We start from the raw sequence: 18,059 nt of genomic DNA on the forward strand, positions 1-18,059 counted from the left end.
AGGGCCCATGGTGGAAGAAGGAAACAAAACAGGGAATAGAACATTGTTAAAAAGTTAAAAAATAAAGATTTTTTCCTGGGCATACTTCGCACCATAAAGAAAATAAACCCGAGCCTGCCATTAGTATACAGACCTCCTCTATTTCGCGTATTTAACGTGAACGCGGCAATGTACAAAAACAGCTGGCGGCCTGCTGCCTCATGAGCAGCAACGAGGAACATCGCGCTTGCAATACACAAGCAAGCCTGAGTCACTCATCGCACAGCACATCGAGCAGAGTGAGTACATGAGCGCAGTTTGACAATACCCGCCGACGGACAGGAGTGCTAAATCCGACGTAATATTTTATCTCTGATCTGTAAAATAATTGAACTGTAGTCTAATTAAGTGCGCTGTCCACAATCTGCTATTTCCACAAAGAAAGCATTCTGTAACGCTGCTTCACACACAGTGTTCTACGATGCATTCATCTATAGAGGCCCAATACGTAATGTGCATAGGGACCATGTGCATAGGGACTGGTATAGGGGTTTTTTGAAAAAGGGGGACCCAAAGTTCGGGCACACTATGGCCTAAGTGTGCAAAAGAACCCCAAGAGAGTACAAAAGAACGCAAAAAGCGCACAAAGGAGTTTGGGTTTTTCAGTACGCAAAGCCGCGTGGGGACGCTACTTCAAAAACTCTCTATTGTGGCGGCTCTTACGAAGACTTGATACCTTAAAGGGACACTAAAGCAAAACAATAAATCAGCTTAGACGGATAAAGCATTCTTATAAAACTCCGTTGCCACGAATTTCAAAATAATACGTTGAATATTTGAAGAGAAAATGAAGTGTACTTAGATTGAGGTGCACGTTAAAGAACCCCAGGTTGTCAAAATTTTCGGAGTCATCCACTACGGCGTGCCTCATAATCAGAAAGTGGTTTTGGCACGTAAAACCCCATATTTAAAAAAAGGAGAAAAAAGAGAAAATGAAGGACAAGGTTTCAGTTTTTGAATTTCACGCCAAATTCCCAAAGCCGGGACGCCACTGTGATGTCATGGATTTCAAAGTATTATTGCCTTTTTAGGCCGCGTTGGCTCAACAAAAGTTTCCGTAACTTGCTACGTTCCATCGTTGGCTCCTATAGAACACAACGCACTCCATTTTTTACAGCTAAAGAATTGCCTAGGCTAGCCTAGAAGACGCTGCCAAAATTCATGACGTTCCATCGAGCTGGACTTCTTGAAGGCGTTGCCACCCGTCAATAGACGGGCGTTGCCACCTGTCTTCTTATATCGCGCTTTTTCTAGCTTACCGAGCGTCTTATCGTGGTAAGAGTGGTGTTTTTTGCAGATATACATCGCAGAAGGGTAATTTACTGATACAGAATAAATAATTCTTCTTTTCAGTGTCCCTTTATGTGCAACCTTTCCGGCCTCTAGATTTTGCGTCTCAGTAGAAAACCACGTACGCGAGAGGCATCTGAGTGGGCGTTCGCCACAGGCAGTTTAGGGGACATGAAACCGGCTTTAGAACGCGGCTGGAACAGCGAGTTACGCGAGTTTGTCGAAGCTTTTCTGCTCCATGGTAGTGATCGCTACGGAATCTAGACGACGCGACGATGTACTGGCGAATACCCTTACGACCAGCCGCAGTGGCTGGATGGCTATGGCGTGGCGCGCTATAGGCAGGAGGTTGCTGGTTCGATTCCTGGCTGCGGCGACCGCATTTCAGTGGGGGCGAGACACAAGAAGCACTCGTGTACCGTGGATTGGGCGCACGCGGAAAAAACTTCGGGTGGCCAAAATTAATTCCTAGTTCCCCACTACGGAGTGCCTCATAGTCAGATCACGGTTTTGGCACGTAACACCCTATAATTTAATCTAATAGCATCGCATGCGCCAGAGCACATTAAATTTTCCGACGCTTGTCGCCGCCGCCAAACGGCTTCCTCGATTCTATGCTACTCGCATCACTCACCGTGGCTTATCCCATTGATAACGCGGCTCTGATTACTGCCGAAGTGCGAGAAACGCGAAAAAGAATAGCATCGAAAAAGGCATCGCTACGAAATTGCGGCCCAGGACCTATGGTTACAGCTTTTTATGAATTAGCTTCCGAGCTTAAGCAGCCCATTCGTGATCCTATTCATTCTCTGCACGAGTATAGTTTTTGCGCGTCGCCTCATCCACAGAATTTCCCACTAAATCCACCAGAGGGCACTCTGGCACTGCGATCGTTCATACCATGGGAATAATTGTTACTACTTGGATTTGTGTAATCTTTCTGCTTGAGGCTTGAGACGTTTTTGTGGCTTTGTTTACGACGTTGTATTTGCTTTCATTAGCCCAAATTAGTAAACAATGTTATCTTTCTAAATGCAGAAAGGCAACAAGACTATGTGAATGTGCATAATAGATGCGAATACTTGCATTTATACACAATATCCTGTTGGAAATGATCAGTTTGCGAAATCGCGAAGCTGTTCAAAGCCGACGAAGTTTAGGCAAATTCATGCGAACTTACAGCCATCATTCCCATGGTCCCTGAACCGCCCTGCTTGCAGCTCCCATAGTCACTAGCACCAGAGTACCATCTAGCAAAGTTTTCTTTTTTTTTGGGGGGGGGGGGGGGGGCGGAGGTAACTTTGGCCTCATCCAAATGCGGCTTATCACACGACCGGAACCGAATGCTATCGACGCCCTGAATGCTATCAGATTACCTCGGCTTCTTAGCAGCGCCTATGGGAAGGGGTTGAAAGGCCGTTTCAGCGGTTGAACAATCAGGTTGAACGCCCGAGTTCAAGCGCTCATCCCAATAGACAAGAAAAATTCAGCAACACAACAGCGCAAACAAGAGGACGATAATCACTTCAGTATCGTGTAATAGCGAAAATGAAACGGTGTTGTGCCGCCTCTGTGGAGGCAGAGGTAGACAGGGGAAACATCGGGCAAACATTTCATCTATGGTCGTGCTCGAGCTCATTAGAGAGCGAGATAAATACACCGATGGATTGTCATTTCCAAAAAATCCTGTACCTGCGCTCTGTGCGCGCGAAAATTGTAGTGCAGCCTGAGCGTAAGAGAGTAAATGGTGACCTTCACCACGGAAGGTATGTCACATCCTCGTCAGGTGCATACTGCAATCGCGAGCATCTGCATACTCAGCCAAGCTTCGCTTCCGAGAGCCATATTAAGAAACCACGTAGTGATTGGGAAAACGAATATCAGAACAAGAAAAATCCCCTCCTTTTCCTTCTCTTATATTTCATATTTCGGTACCTTTATTATTATGTGTGTGTGTGTGTGCGTGTGTGTGTGTGTGTGTGTGCGTGCGTGCGTGTGTGTGTGTGTGTGCGTCTGCGTGTGCGTCTGCGTGTGCGTCTGCGTGTGCGTCTGCGTGTGCGTCTGCGTGTGCGTGTGCGTGTGCGTGTGCGTGTGCGTGTGCGTGTGCGTGTGTGTGTGTGTGTGTGTGTGTGTGTGTGTGTGTGTGTGTGTGTGTGTGTGTGTGTGTGTGTGTGTGTGTGTGTGTGTGTGTGTGTGTGTGTGTGTGTGTGTGTGTGTGTGTGTGTGTGTGAAAATTAGAAGTTTGGCCTGAAGGAAGGCTCAGCTTCTGCTGTGGCCGAAAAAAAAAACAGAGAACAAGCGCGGATGTGATAATTCCAGACCAGCACTTGTAATTTCCTTCTACTTCAAATGCAGCGTGGCTCCTGTTTATCTAGGACAGGTCAATTGTGAATTCTAACGTACAGTGTTGACCGTATACATGGGCACGAGGACAAGGAGTCGGATTCCTGATTAATAAGGATATAGCTGGTAACATACAGGAATTCTATAGCATTAACGAGAGGGTGGCAGTTCTTGCTGTGAAACTTAATAAGAGGTACACATTGAAGGTCCTACAGGTCTACGGTCTATATCCAGTCATGATGACCAGAAAGTCGAATGCTTCTATGAAGACGTGGAATCGGCGATGGGTAAAGTCAAAACACAATACACTGTACTGATGGGCGACTTCAATGCCACGGTAGGCAAGAAGCAGGCTGGAGACAAGTCAGTGGTGGAAGATGGCATAGGCTCTAGGAATAGCAGGGGAGAGTTATTAGTAGAGTTTGCAGAACAGAATAATATGCGGATAATGAATACCTTCTTCCGCAAGCGGGATAGCCGAAAGTGGACCTGGAGGAGCCCGAATGGCGAGGCGAGAAATGAAATAGACCTTATACTCTGCGCTAACCCTGGCATCATACAAGATGTGGATGTGCTCCGCAAGGTGCGCTGCAGTAACCATAGGATGGTAAGAACTCGTATTAGCCTAGACTTGAGGAGGGAACGGAAGAAACTGGTACATAAGAAGCCGATGAATGAGTTAGCGGTAAGAGTGAAAATAGAGGAATTCCGGATCAAGCTACATAACAGGTATTCGGCTTTAACTCAGGAAGAGGACCTTAGTGTTGAAGATATTAACGACAATCTTATAGGCATCATTAAGGAATGTGCAATAGAAGTCGGTGGTAACTACCGTTAGACAGGATGCCCGTAAGCTATCGCAGGAGACGAAAGATCTGATCAAGAAACGCCAATGTATGAAAGCCTCTAACCCTACAGCTAGAATAGAATTGGCAGAACTATCCAAGTTAATCAGCAAGCGTAAGAGAGCAGACATAAGGAAGTATAATATGGATAGAATGGAACATGATCTCAGGAACGGAGGAAGCTTAAAAGCAGTGAAGAAGAAACTAGGAATAGGCAAGAATCAGATGTATGCGTTAAGAGACAAAGCCGGCAATATCGTTACTAATATGGATGAGATAGTTCAAGTGGCTGAGGAGTTCTATAGAGATTTATACAGTACCAGTAGCGCCCACGACGATAATGTGAGAGAGAATAGTCTAGAGGAATTTTAAATCCCACAAGTAACGCCGGAGAAGTAAAGAACGCCTTGGGAGCTATGCAAAGGGGGAAGGCAGCTGGGGAGGATCAGGTAACAGCAGATTTGTTGAAGGATGGTGGGCAGATTGTTATAGAAAAACTGACCACCCTGTATACGCAATGCCTCATCACTTCGAGCGTACCGAATCTTGGAAGAACGCTAACATAATCCTAATCGATAAGAAAGGGGATGCCAAAGACTAGAAAAATTATAGACCGATCAGCTTACTGTCCGTTGCCTACAAAGTATTTACTAAGGTAATCGCAAACAGAATGAGGAACACCTTAGACTTCTGTCAACCAAAGGACCAGGCAGGATTCCGTAAAGGCTACTCAACAATAGACCATATTCACACTATCAATCAGGTTATAGAGAAATGTGCGGAATATAACCAACCCTTATATATAGCTTTCGTTGATTACGAGAAAGCGTTTGATTCAGTGGAAACCTCAGCAGTCATGGAGGCATTACGGTATCAGGGTGTAGACTAGCCGTATATAAAAATACTGAAAGATATCTATAGCGGCTACACAGCCACCGTATTCCTCCATAAAGAAAGCAACAAAACCCCAATAAAGAAAGGCGTCAGGCAGGGAGATACGGTCTCTCCAATGCTATTCACAGCGTGCTTACAGGAGGTATTCAGAGACCTGGATTGGGAAGAATTGGGGGATAGGAGTTAATGGAGAATACCTTAGTAACTTGCGATTAGCTGATGATATTGCCTTGCTTAGTGACTCACGGGACCAGTTGCAATGCATGCTCACTGACCTGGAGAGGCAAAACAGAAGGGTGGGTCTAAAATTAACCTGCAGAAAACTAAATTAATGTTTAACAGTCTCGGGAAGAGAACAGTAGTTTACGATAGTTAGCGAGGCACTGGAAGTGGTAAGGGAATACATCTACTTAGGACAGCTAGTGACCGCGGATCCGGATCATGAGACGGAAATAATCAGAAGAATAATAATGGGATGTGGTGCGTTTGGCAAGCATTCTCAGATTATGCACAGCAGGTTGCCATTATCCCTCAAGAGAAAAGTGTATAACAGCTGTGTCTTACCAGTGCTCACGTACGGGGCAGAAACCTGGAGGCTTACGAAAAGGGTTCTACTTAAATTGAGGACGACGCAACGAGCTATGGAAAGAAGAATGATGGGTGTAACGTTAAGGGATAAGAAAAGAGCAGATTGGGTGAGGGAACAAACTCGAGTTAATGACATCTTAGTTGAAATCAAGAAAAAGAAGTGGGCATGTGCAGGACATGTAATGAGGAGGGAAGATAACCGATGGTCATTAAGGGTTACATACTGGATACCAAGGGAAGGGAAGCGTAGCAGGGGGCGGCAGAAAGTTAGGTGGGCGGATGAGATTAAGAAGTTTGCAGGGACAATATGGCCACAATTAGTACATGACCGGGGTAGTTGGAGAAGTATGGGAGAGGCCTTTGCCTTGCAGTGGGCGTAACCAGGTTGATCATGATGATTTCATGGGCTACGAGTTCCGAGAGACTGCTGGTTTGTACGTGCGCTCGCACACCCTAAAAAAGAAAATTTATTCCACATTCATTCTGCGATGGGATTCGCCGACATTGCTGTCTGTGAAAGTGTATACATACATAACAGACATTCGCTGACATTGCTGTCTGCATAAGTGTACAGTGCTCACGGAATGAAACGCGTCAATTTAGGGCTAAGTAATGCACATACTTTCGTTTCAACTGGCTGCAGTTCGTGTCACATCGACGTAATTGTGGCGCGTACACTTACATCGGAGTCCTCTTCACCTTTGGTGACCAAATTCCTAGCGACATGACATGGTGCTCTCGCGTACTTTGCACATATGTAGGGTTCTACAAAATGCTTCGTGTCCTATTTCATTCCGTGAGCACTGTACATGGTTTGTCCTAAATGTAATGTCAGTGATTATACTGTGAAACGACTATACGTCGCAGTACGCTAGGACCGGTTGGGATTGGTGGCGGAGGAAATTAGCTTATGCATGCGCGGTCGCTCTGTCGTCTGCTACCCTCTGGAGAGTAAGGACAGGCTTTTCCGTAAAACTCGTTTTCATTTCGCGTGCAAGCCGTAATGCAGCGCTCGTTGGAACAAAGGATTGCCATCAAGTTTTGTGGGAAACTCGGCAATTCCGCAGTGGAAACATTTCTCATGATAAGGACGGCCTTTAGTGATAATTGTTTGTCAGAACGTCAAGTCTACAGGTGGCATAATGCTTTTTTAGAAGGTCGTGAAGAGGTAAGCGCTGAACACCGCGCTGGATGGCCGTCAACGACCATCACCAATAAATATGTGACGCCTGTGAGAGATCTTTTGAACTGAGACCATCGTTTGAGTGTCCGTTTAGTGACGCAGACAGTAAACATTCCAAAAAGTACCATTCACGAGATTTTGACGAATAATTTGCCCACGCGAAAAGTGAGCGCCAAGATTGTGCCCAAAGTGTTACCAGACGACCAAAAATCGCGCCGAGTTGAGCTTGTGTGAAAGTGACCCCACTTTTTATACAATGTCACCGCAGGTGACGAGACTTGGGTGTTTGAATACGACGCCAAAACAAAAAGGCAAAGTACCGAGTGGCATGCCTCAGCATCCCGTCGCCCCAAGAAGTCCAGAGTGAGTAAATCAGTGGCCAAGACCATGCTAATTGTGTTCTTTGGCATTAGGAGGCTCGTCCATCATGAGTTTGTACTACATCGTACAACTGTCAACGCTTAATTCTACGTGAAGTGCTCAAGAGACTCAAACGAAGGGTTCGTCACGTCCGACCTGACATCGCGGGAGACTGGAAACTTTACCATGACAACGTGCCAGCCCAGACCACCTTCCTCGTGACCCGCTTCCTAGTCAACTCAAAGGTGCCAACAGTTTCACAGTCGCCTTACAGTCCTGACGTGGCTCCCCCAGACCACTTTTTGTTTGGATGCTTGCAAACTCCCCTGAAAGGACATCGTTTCGGGACAGTTGACAATGTCAAAGAGTCTTGCACCAAGGCTCTAGAGGATAATTCGGAGGAGGCCTACCGTGACGCCTACGATGCATAGAAATTTCGATGGAAGCGATGTATCGATGCAGGATGAGCCTATTTTGAAACGTTTTAACGTATTTAATGATTTGATCAATGTTTTTTTAATCGACTCATTTACATTACTATCGGACATACCGTGTATGCATACCTACCAGATATGCTCAACAATGCGCCATTGCCGAAGTTCCCCCGTTAGTGTAAGCGCGACTTTCACTATTCCACGCATTCCTAAGGCGTGAGCACTTGGCAATGCTTGAGTAGGTGAGAAATGTATGTCGTTAATTAAAATCTCAGGTGCGAAGGGGACGTTAACTGCAGTTATCTCAATTTCAGCAGACGAGGACAAACCGATACTATCGACACAGCCGTATAACCACAGCTATCTCACCTATTACGTACTATAACCACAGCCTATATATAACCACCTGCTTTTATATGCAACTGCCCCAAATGCTTTAGGTCAGACTGTACGCGAACCCACCTTCTACCCACCTTCTTTATAAATAATAAGAAAGGGAGCTGCATGTCTACATGACGGTTAAGCGGTAGAATATCGCAGATAATCAGCAGTTCCGGATGACGACGAAATATTTATTTATTTATTTATTTATTTATTTATTTATTTATTTATTTATTTATTTATTTATGGATACTGGGAAGCCATGATATGATTCCGCCATATATGCTGTATTACAGGGGCATGCAGGATTTCGTTACTTCCTTATATTGTTTTGTGAATAATTGCGAGATATCGGACTCTTGCACTGAATGACTACGCGGCTCTGCAATGACGTCAGAGAAGATATCTGGCTGTATTCTGCCTACATGTATTGATCAAATCGGACAGCCATTCACCACAGTTTTAGTGACATCGTCTGAGATATCTGGTGCTATTTATGCTCTTGTTGGCACCCACAAAATCCCTTCTCACCAGCGCCGTCAGTGACTGCGGGGCTTATCATGCTCGCGGCGAAACGCTGTCTGGCCATTTGTACGCCTACTCTCGCGTCCTTACACCCGTTGTCCCTCAACCGCATTTATCTCCCGTCCACACTGATATGACATGCGTGTAAAGAACGACCTATCTGCATGCCTGCTGCCAAGTTATATGGGGAGTGTGTCGCAGTTGACCAGGTGAGTATGTCGACTCCTGCTTAACGCGGACATCGAGAAGCAGTTTTTCACCAAAGGTAAATACGTGCCACGACGTTGCGCACTCCTTCATTAGTATTATTTATTTATTTATTTATTTATTTATTTATTTATTTACGTTGCGAATGGTGAGTTCACGCTGCTGCCGTCGAGCGGAAATCCTTGGAAAAGAGACTTGCAGGGCATTTGGCGCTAACATTTTGCAATAGAACGTATACCACCGAACAAGGCGTGTTTATGCAGCTTCAGAGGAACATCGATCTAGTTGCTATGCGCGGTCTAGTAGGAACTTGCAAAGGAGTGAAGCTTGTGCTTTCTCACGTTCCCCACTGCCTGGTTCCACACGGCCCGTGAGCCACTCTGTCGCACGGGCCGTGGCGCTTTGCTGTTAAATAAGAGCAATGCCGCGAGTTTCATTCTAGGCTGCGGCGCCATGCACTGCAATGGCGGCGGAATGCAAAGCTGCTTGTGTGCTTATGCACATGTTCACGAAACCTTGGCTGTCGAAATTAAACCTGTGCGCCACACATGCGGTGTCTCCTATAAGCCCAAGTGTAGCTTTGGGTACTCGTTGACCCTCGTGAATCAATCACCATTTCAACCCTGTCATTACCTGCGGTTTCCCATTTCCACGCTTTGCTGTACGAAAATTCAGAATACGTATATATTCGCTGCGTAATCAGCCCAAATTCAGCTCACGACTTCCGAATGCTGCTTGCAGTAGGCCATCAATGTCTCTGGCAATATACCTTGAACAGTCGCTGAACATCTTGTCCGTACATGTACCGTTTTTATGACGAAGCAATTTCGCAAATCGACGCAGCTTAGCGTTCACTCACTATATCGCTGATATTGTGAACGACTGCAAAGTTTACCGGAGTCCCACTCCCAACAGTGATTCAACAGCTGAGGCGTTCCGCTTCTGAATGCATTTTCGCAGGTTCGACTCCGGGCTGCGGAGGCAGAATTTAAAATATATATATATCATGCAGAAGCTTCTGTGGGAGTTGTCTAAGTATGCCTAAGCATTGTGCCACTTGCTCATTCTCCACGTAGCTCGGTGTCATCACAAATGATATGAAACTTGATCTGGCAATTATAAACGACAGCGCTGCGGCGACAAGAACTGCTGCGGACTGGTGACGCAAGGTGGATTGATAACGCAACCAAATGCACCGTAGGTGGCGGCGGCAGGTGCGCTGATGAATTTCCGGCAATTACCGGCCGTTATCGCTCTTTAGCGCCTTTTCCAACCGCGTCGAACCATTATCAAACGTGATCAACCGTACTCCGGCGGCGGCTGCGTACGGCGTGGCCGTGCAAAGCAGGAAAGCGGGGAGGTAGAGCGCGGTCTTTCTCCATCGCGTTCAAGGCTCCGGGGGGGGGGGGGGGAGGGAGGGGGAGGGCGTCCCACTAAGGCGGCGGCTGCGTATGGCCCGGCCGCGCGGGCCTTATCTTGATTTTGATCTGCGATAGGGGCATAGTGCAGCGAGTGCTGATAGCCTCGTGAGCGCTGTGTTCTCGCCGCTTAGTTCGGGTTCAAACAGCGCGAAGGTGAATTCGCTCGCTGCTGCGGGCCATATCTTGAAAGCGGTCGCTTTACGGGACGGACGGTAGGACGGAAGAAATGCATAGAAATGCATTTAAAACTCTTCCATCCGTTGACGCGGAATGCACGCAGGCTGAGCCAAAAATGTTCGCGTTTCATTTCAAGGGGGCGTAATCGTGCTCTGCTATATGCCACTTTGTGCGTGTATACGTGTACGGAGCCCCGACTGCTGCTCTGTACGCCATCGAAGCCCAAAGCACATGATTTACCAATACGCCGGGATTGGGTGGCAGCCATTTGTTGATGTCATCTCCGATTTGAATAATATATACCCTCCGAGATCCGCGAGAAACGACGCGTTGCTGCTGAGAAATATACGGAGCCACATGACCAACATGCTATTGTTATATTATCTCCCAGAAGACGAAATTACTACACTTGAATCAGTGGGACTGAAACATCCTCAAATGTTGGCCCTGTTAACGAACGTGTTTCCTAAGGAACTAAATTTTACTTGAGGCATACAACACGTATTTGGAGAAACTGGAGGGTGCGCGACTGCACCAAGCACAGCATTCGATAATGTGTCCAAGAGCAAAGACTACACGAGAGAAAGGGCCGAGATACAGACAGGCCAACCTGGAAAAAATTAAATTAAGGGTTTTTACGTGCCAAAACTACGATCTGATTATGAAGCACGCTGTATAGTAGGGGACTCCGGAAATTTGGACCACCTGGGGTTCTTTAACGTGCACCTGAATCTAAGTACACGGGTGTTCTCGCACCCATCGAAATGCGGCCGCTGTGGCCGGGATTCGATCCCGCGGCCTCGTGCTTAGCAGCCCAACGACGTAGCCACTAAGCAACAACAGCGGGTACAGACTAACGTGGACTATCTGTGTTATTCATGTACAGCTAGTTCTAAAAGTAACCTGAAGTTTCGGCAAGAACGAGGCCTGCATATAACCACTATTTTTTTTTTTTTTTGGGGGGGGGGGGCTAACCGTGCAAAAGAAGAAAAAGGGAATTAATCATTTTAACTCAACTTATTGAGCGGGCCTTAACGGTATACCATTAAGACTGCATTGCTCCATAAATTACCTGCCACGGCGGCCGCATACCGATGGGTTCGAAATGCAAAAATACACGTGTACTTAGATTTAGGGTCAGGTTTGACCACCTGACCCCAGGTCAGGTGGTCAAAATTATTCCGGAGTCCGCCACTACGGCTTCCCTCATAATCAGATCGTGGTTTTGGAACGTAAATCCCCATAATTTAATTTAATTGCTCTATAAATTCGTTCCAGACAATGAGCTATTCGATATCTTTCATTTTGCGCGCTGTGCATTCTGTGCACCCTCCCGTCGTCTTTGAATGCGCCCATTAGCCGACCGCGTTGAAATCGTTACCGAGTTAGCAGCTGTCCTGCGACATAAGCCCCCGCCGCGGTGGCTCTGCTAAGAACGAGGTCGCGGGATCAACTCCCGGCCGCGTCGGCCGCATTTCGATGGGGACAAAATGCAAAAATGCCTGCATCCCGTGCATTGGGGGCACATTAAAGCTTTCCTGGTGGTCAAAATTATTTAGAAGTTCCCCACTACGGCGCGCCTCATAATCAAATTGTGGTTTTGGCATGTAAAACACCAGAATTCAAGCCTGTGTCATAAGCTTCCCTGTATTTGTTTTCTTGAGAGCACCAAACAGCTATAGCTCAGAAACGCGTAATCTTAAACTATCAGTGCCATGAAGGTTTAAATCAGAAGATCACTTTTTATTATTTCACAAAATGCTTTACAGAAAGAGGTTCACAGAAGGAGGTCCCATAGTAAAAACTGAATTAGGACCTCCTGTTCATGCATGGTTAACATAAAAGTTACAATGGCAAGGACAGCCGTTGAATCAGTATAATTGCAAAAATAATAATTACTGAGATACAGCTAGATGTAAGTAAATCAAGATATTAATAGACAACAATGTATTGGCAGTAAGTAATATAGTGAAACAAGGTAAAACTAACCTAGAAGAGGAGGAAGAAGGGGGAAAAGAGCAAAAGGAAAGAAATAACGTAAGCAACACGTTGAAGTACGTAAGAACAGCAGTCCTTAAACGAAAGTCGGGTTGTACAGTACACTGTCTCTCATACATATCACAACAAAAAAAATTTCCAATTCATGACAAAATCTATGGGCTTTCTGGAGTTTTATGACAAATGGTAATGTAGAAGAGTTGTGATCTGGGTCAGTTAGAACATATTCTTGAGATTTAAACAAGTCAAATGCTAATGTATTCCATGATGATATGGCTGCAAAGTGAACGGTGTGTTTGCCATAATTAGTGCGTATTTTGGCTGGAATGAAGTTATTATGCAGCGTGAAACGTGTTGGGTTAGTATTCTTTAAAGATGATATAGGAATTAGCCACAATAAGATTTTGTCATTTATTAGTTTTAAAAGAAAAGTGACAAGGTTGTACTTGACAAGGGCGGCAACGTCCAGAATGTTGTTTGTAGTAACTGTTTAGCATTGGGGGCGGTGTGTCGACTCGACGTGATTATGCTAATTGCCTCGTTTCGGATAGTTTGTAGTGGTTTGAGGTGAAAAAAAAATTATGGGGTTTTACGTGCCAAAACCACTTTCTGATTATGAGGCACGCCGTAGTGGAGGACTCCGGAAATTTCGACCACCTGGGGTTCTTTAACGTGCACCTAAATATAAGTACACGGGGGTTTTCGCATTTCGCCCCCATCGAAATGCGGCCGCCGTGGCCGGGATTCGATCCCGCGACCTCGTGCTCAGCAGCCTAACACCATAGCCACTGAGCAACCACGGCGGGTAAGGATTGAGGTGAGTAGTGTACGTGTTACCCCAGGATGCTATGCAGTACTTGACGTGAGAGTGTATAAACGCGAAATAGAGCTAAAGCAACACCAGTCGTAAATAGGATGGACGTGCCCTAATGAGAATGAGTATCCCATGTGATAACATCTTTTTGATGTGAGTTATATGGCGTTGAAATTTTAGGTTACCGTCAATAATAACATCCAAGTATGTGCATTCTTCATTTGCTGATAATAAATGGTTTCCCATGGAAATGGGTGGGGTGCATAGTGCTGATTTATTTTGGGATGAGAATAAAAGAAATATAGTTTTAGTGGGATTAAGGGTAAGTCGATTCATTCTGCACCATTCTAACAAGTTATGAAGATCCTGGTTACTACCATTGACAGACATTCACCAGAATTATTAATTGCTGTGCTATCAACATACAGCATACACTTAGAAGATGTGAGGTAGTTAGATAGATCAGTAATATAAAGGAAAAAGAGTAACGAATCGAGAATGGAGCCCAGAATGGTTTAAAATAAACATCTGAAACACTAACAACCTGATATTTGTCTCGTTGGTAGTTGCGTAATAGTACTAAAGGAGGACCTGTTATACCTATTGATGCTTGTTTAACATTGAGAATCTCGTGGTCAATGCTATAAAATTCTTTTGAAATGTCTACAAATAAGGATCCTGCGAATTTACTATCATCGATGGCTTTCTTTAATTGGTCAGTAAGAGATACAAGTGCTAGGTAACCGGATCGAAATCCAAATTGGTCAGGTGAAAGAATATTAAATTTGTTTAAGTATTTATATTTTTATGATTTTTTAGTATTTTATCAATTGTTTTTCGATTATTTTCTCGATTACCTTGCTACAGAAGGGTAAAACACAGATTGGTCTTTAATTAGACATTAATGAGCAATCGCCTTTCTTAAAAACTGGAATAACCCTGCCGCGTTTAAGCTCGCTAGGAAAGGTGACTGTTTTAAACGTGAGCTTGATCATTTAAGACAGAACAAATGATTCAGAAATTAATTTAACATGACCAGGACGAATGCTCACAAGCCCAGCGCTAGCTACATTGAAATTGTTAATTAATGGTACCACCATCAGGAGTGGTTGCAAACATATAAAATGACTGTGGAAGGTGCTTTGGTGCATATAAGTTCTGTTCTGCTTGAGTGGAAATATTAGGAAAGAAAAGATCGCTGAAAGCATCCACAATCATATGGCTCTAAATAATATTACCATCGTGGGATATTTTGGCTATGTTATCAGCTCATTGTTTCCTATCCAAAACTGAATTCACTATTTGCCATATTTTTCTTTACATCAGAACCACATTTAAGTATTTTTATTCGTAATATTTGATTTTAGCTTTATGTGAGTTGCAAGATTTCTTGTACCGCGCACGTGGGTTTATATTGAATGGTTGTTGTTCTTTTTTTTTTATAAAGGTTTCCTCGTGTGCGCATGGCTTTTAGCAAACTATCGGTGACCCATGGGTTTTTAGGTGACGCCACTTTCTTTTTGCATTTGCGCATCTCAGAGTAGGAACGATAGTGTGATAACAACTTCGTTAGAAATAGCGAGAAGGCTACCTGCAAATGATTGTTGTCAAGAACGAAAGACCAGTCAGTATGGGATACAGCTTCTGAGAATACTTTTTTTCTCGAAAACAAGTTTGGTGTAAGAGTTGGAATAAAAATAGCGTGCAGATGTGGTGCGCAGAAAGACGGAGATATGGTGAGTATTGTCAGTTTCAAGTACTCCTGCATCAGGTGGATTCAGAAGATTAGACAATGCATGATCGTTTAGAGTGCTAGAACCCGAAGGACTGAACGAGTAGGGATAAGACTTTCGTAAGCAAAACCATGAAAACAAGACGAATAACTGACGGAGCACGTGGATGACTCCATTAAGTTTATATTCATCTCATAATTATGACATTTTTGTTCTCCGTGGATAACTTTGACATTGCTTTTTCGCGAGAAATACAAAAATCTGGAGCTGAGGAAGAAGGTGAACGGTAAACGCAACTAAAGATGAAATTTCTATTATCGGTGTTGAGAAAATTAGGATTGAATTCCAACCAAACTGATTCGCAGTTTTGAATATTTAACGTGAGGTCGAGTCTCCGTTTCTACGGGATTCCGTAATGCACTTAAGGTTAGAGTCCAAGTAAACCATTACACAGAAGCTTTGTCCACCGGATGGTGCCCGGAAGGATGATTCGCTTGAAGATTAATTCAGTTGCCGTCGATATATGGCTGGCCATTTACTTTTCGTTCGCTGCGAGGCACACCCCCCTACTGAAGGACGTTACCCGACGGTGGCGCCCGTCTTTCACCGTTGTCCGTCGAGCTTCCCCCCGGAGGTGCGAAAAACAAGCGCGCACCCGGTAGTCACTTTCTTGGTAGCCAGCACACCTTCTTCGCTCGCGTGAGCCGCCGTGATTGAAAAGAGGAAGAAGGGAGCACGCTCGTCGGGGGTACGCGGCCACCTAGCACGTCGGCTTGTTTTCCCCCGCCGCTATCTCCCTCGTCATCGTTGTGCGCAAGCGCGTGCGGAGAGGAACGAGTCTGCCGCCGCGCGGTGGACGAGCGGTCCAAACAGGTTGCACTGCAGAAGGCTGACCACGGGGCGCCGTCTTCCGCCCCACGCAGTGGTGACGGAGCGGTCGACAAGTGGCGAAAAGTCGGCGGCGGTAGCGCCAGGTAAGTGCACCTCCGAAGACGCATCGCGCGCGGCGGCGCGACTCGAAGAGCACGCGCTGTGTCCAGTGGCTGCATGCCCAATGATTGCGCGCCGTGTTTCCCCGACTAACAAACGACCTTGGTCGCCGCTTCTCGGGCGGCGAGAGGAGGAGCGTGTCTTGTTTTTTCTACCGGCCAGCCTTCGCCGCAGCTGGCTCGGGCAGTAGCTCGGCGCGCGCGATCGAGTGCGGAGCGCGCTCAGGCAGCGAACGATGCTCCATTCCAGGTGGCGGCGATGAGCGGCACGACCAGGCTGCTCGCACTGTGCCTCCTGTCGAGCGCCGTGCGCGGCGCGCCCAAGCCGCAGCAGACAGCTCTGGAAGGCCTGGTCGCTGCACGGGACGTCCTGTCCACCCTCGAGACGACGACGCTGCAGAATGTGGGACTCCAAGACCGCGCATTCCGTGTCGGCCTCGGCGCGTTCAGTGGCGAAGCCACTCTCTCCAACGGCACTCTGCGCAGTGTCTCCGGTGTGCGGGCCGTCAACCTGACGCCAGCCGATGGTGCCGAGCCTTCGGTCATCCGTGCCGACTTGCCCCTGAGCAAGATGGCCATTCACTACAACGCCAACGTTACGTTCAACTCGCGCAGCGAACTGGCCGGAATGGACGTCGAGGTCGACTCCCTCGAGCTCGTCGTGGAGCTGAGCCACGAGGGCAAGGGCCAGCTGGAGCTGCAGTCCGTCGAGGCCCGCGACATGGCCGAGATGCGTGTGCGGTTCAGCGGACTCCGCGTGTTCCAGGCACAGAGCGACCTGCTTTCGTTGCTCTTCCGCGGTGCGTTTCGCTTCGACATCGAGGACGAGGTGGTGGCCATCTTCGAGGACATTTTGCGCGAGCTCGTCGACACCCATAACGTCAACAACCTGTGATACACGTACATTGCTGCTCTTGGCGAAGGTCAGTTGGGCGGTGAAACCTTCTTCCCAGACAATGTCGCGTTCCTACCGCAATGCTGGTCATGTGCTGATTGCAGCTTCGGTCATAATCGCAACTATTAAGGCGATTCTCATTGGTCTCTTTCATGCGAGACGCCCCGTTCATAAAAGCGGATATACCTGGCTAATCAATGTTGTTTACCTTCACTTCATATTTCGCATATACTAATGAGCATACTATCAGGCAGTTTATGCCTGATAATATGCTGCTAGCGTGAAACTTGTTCTTTGGTTAACAAACGTGACTTCGTACCTGTCATATACCTAGTGCAATCCTTTGCACTTTTGCGTCCTGAAAAGAAACGTCTGTGCGTGTGGTACAAGGCGTACTGTAAGACAAAGCGGGCTCGCTTTCTTCGCTGTTCTCTCATACAGATGCACCCAGCGCACTTTTGGGTCCGCACAGGATCAGTCGCTGTCGTACAGCTGTGATTTACGACTTGTTAGTCGTAATTGCCCCCGTTTCCACTACATGAGCTTACTTTCACGTGTCTGTGCAGCTATCAATAAGTCTTCTGTTGCAATATTTTCAGTCTGACTTTGAGTTAGCATGACAGCACGCTACTGTTAAAGCGGTGATTGCCACAAGGTTAGAGCATTTGTAAAAGGAATGATTTCGTGCAAACTTTTTTTCTTCTGTCAGCGTAACCTTTCCGGCGTTTAACCTGCCCAAACCAAGACATTGCCAGTCCGTCTTCTTGCAGTTCGCGTGACGTTACAGGAATGAGTTAATTTGCACATAGAGTATCGGGCAGTAAAAAATTTGGGTAGTTTCTCCCGATGGATGAAGCATTAAAAGCGGTCGCAACGGTTAGCGTTGCACTGAAGCTCAACAGAATGTGTCCACGGGGCGACATGGCTTCTGCGCTGCAGAAAC

At 46.3% G+C, this 18,059-nt stretch overlaps 1 protein-coding gene across 2 annotated transcripts; it reads left to right on the forward strand.

The window, feature by feature from the left end:
- The first annotated feature begins 9,069 nt into the window (after positions 1 to 9,069).
- LOC126545288 (uncharacterized) lies at positions 9,070 to 17,117 on the forward strand. 2 transcript variants are annotated; one of them, XM_055061330.2, is made up of 3 exons: positions 12,275 to 13,252; positions 13,503 to 16,206; positions 16,472 to 17,117. In XM_055061330.2, exon 3 carries the CDS (start codon positions 16,481 to 16,483, stop codon positions 17,114 to 17,116), a length of 636 nt encoding a protein of 211 aa, XP_054917305.1. In that variant the 5' UTR covers positions 12,275 to 13,252; positions 13,503 to 16,206; positions 16,472 to 16,480; the 3' UTR covers position 17,117. The 2 variants fall into 2 exon arrangements, with proteins under 2 accessions (XP_050049047.1, XP_054917305.1); XM_050193090.3 differs by lacking the exons at positions 12,275 to 13,252; positions 13,503 to 16,206 and adding an exon at positions 9,070 to 9,147.
- The last annotated feature ends 942 nt before the right edge of the window (positions 17,118 to 18,059 follow it).

This window comes from Dermacentor andersoni, chromosome 1 (assembly GCF_023375885.2).
Source record: "Dermacentor andersoni chromosome 1, qqDerAnde1_hic_scaffold, whole genome shotgun sequence".
Lineage (NCBI taxonomy): Eukaryota > Metazoa > Arthropoda > Arachnida > Ixodida > Ixodidae > Dermacentor > Dermacentor andersoni.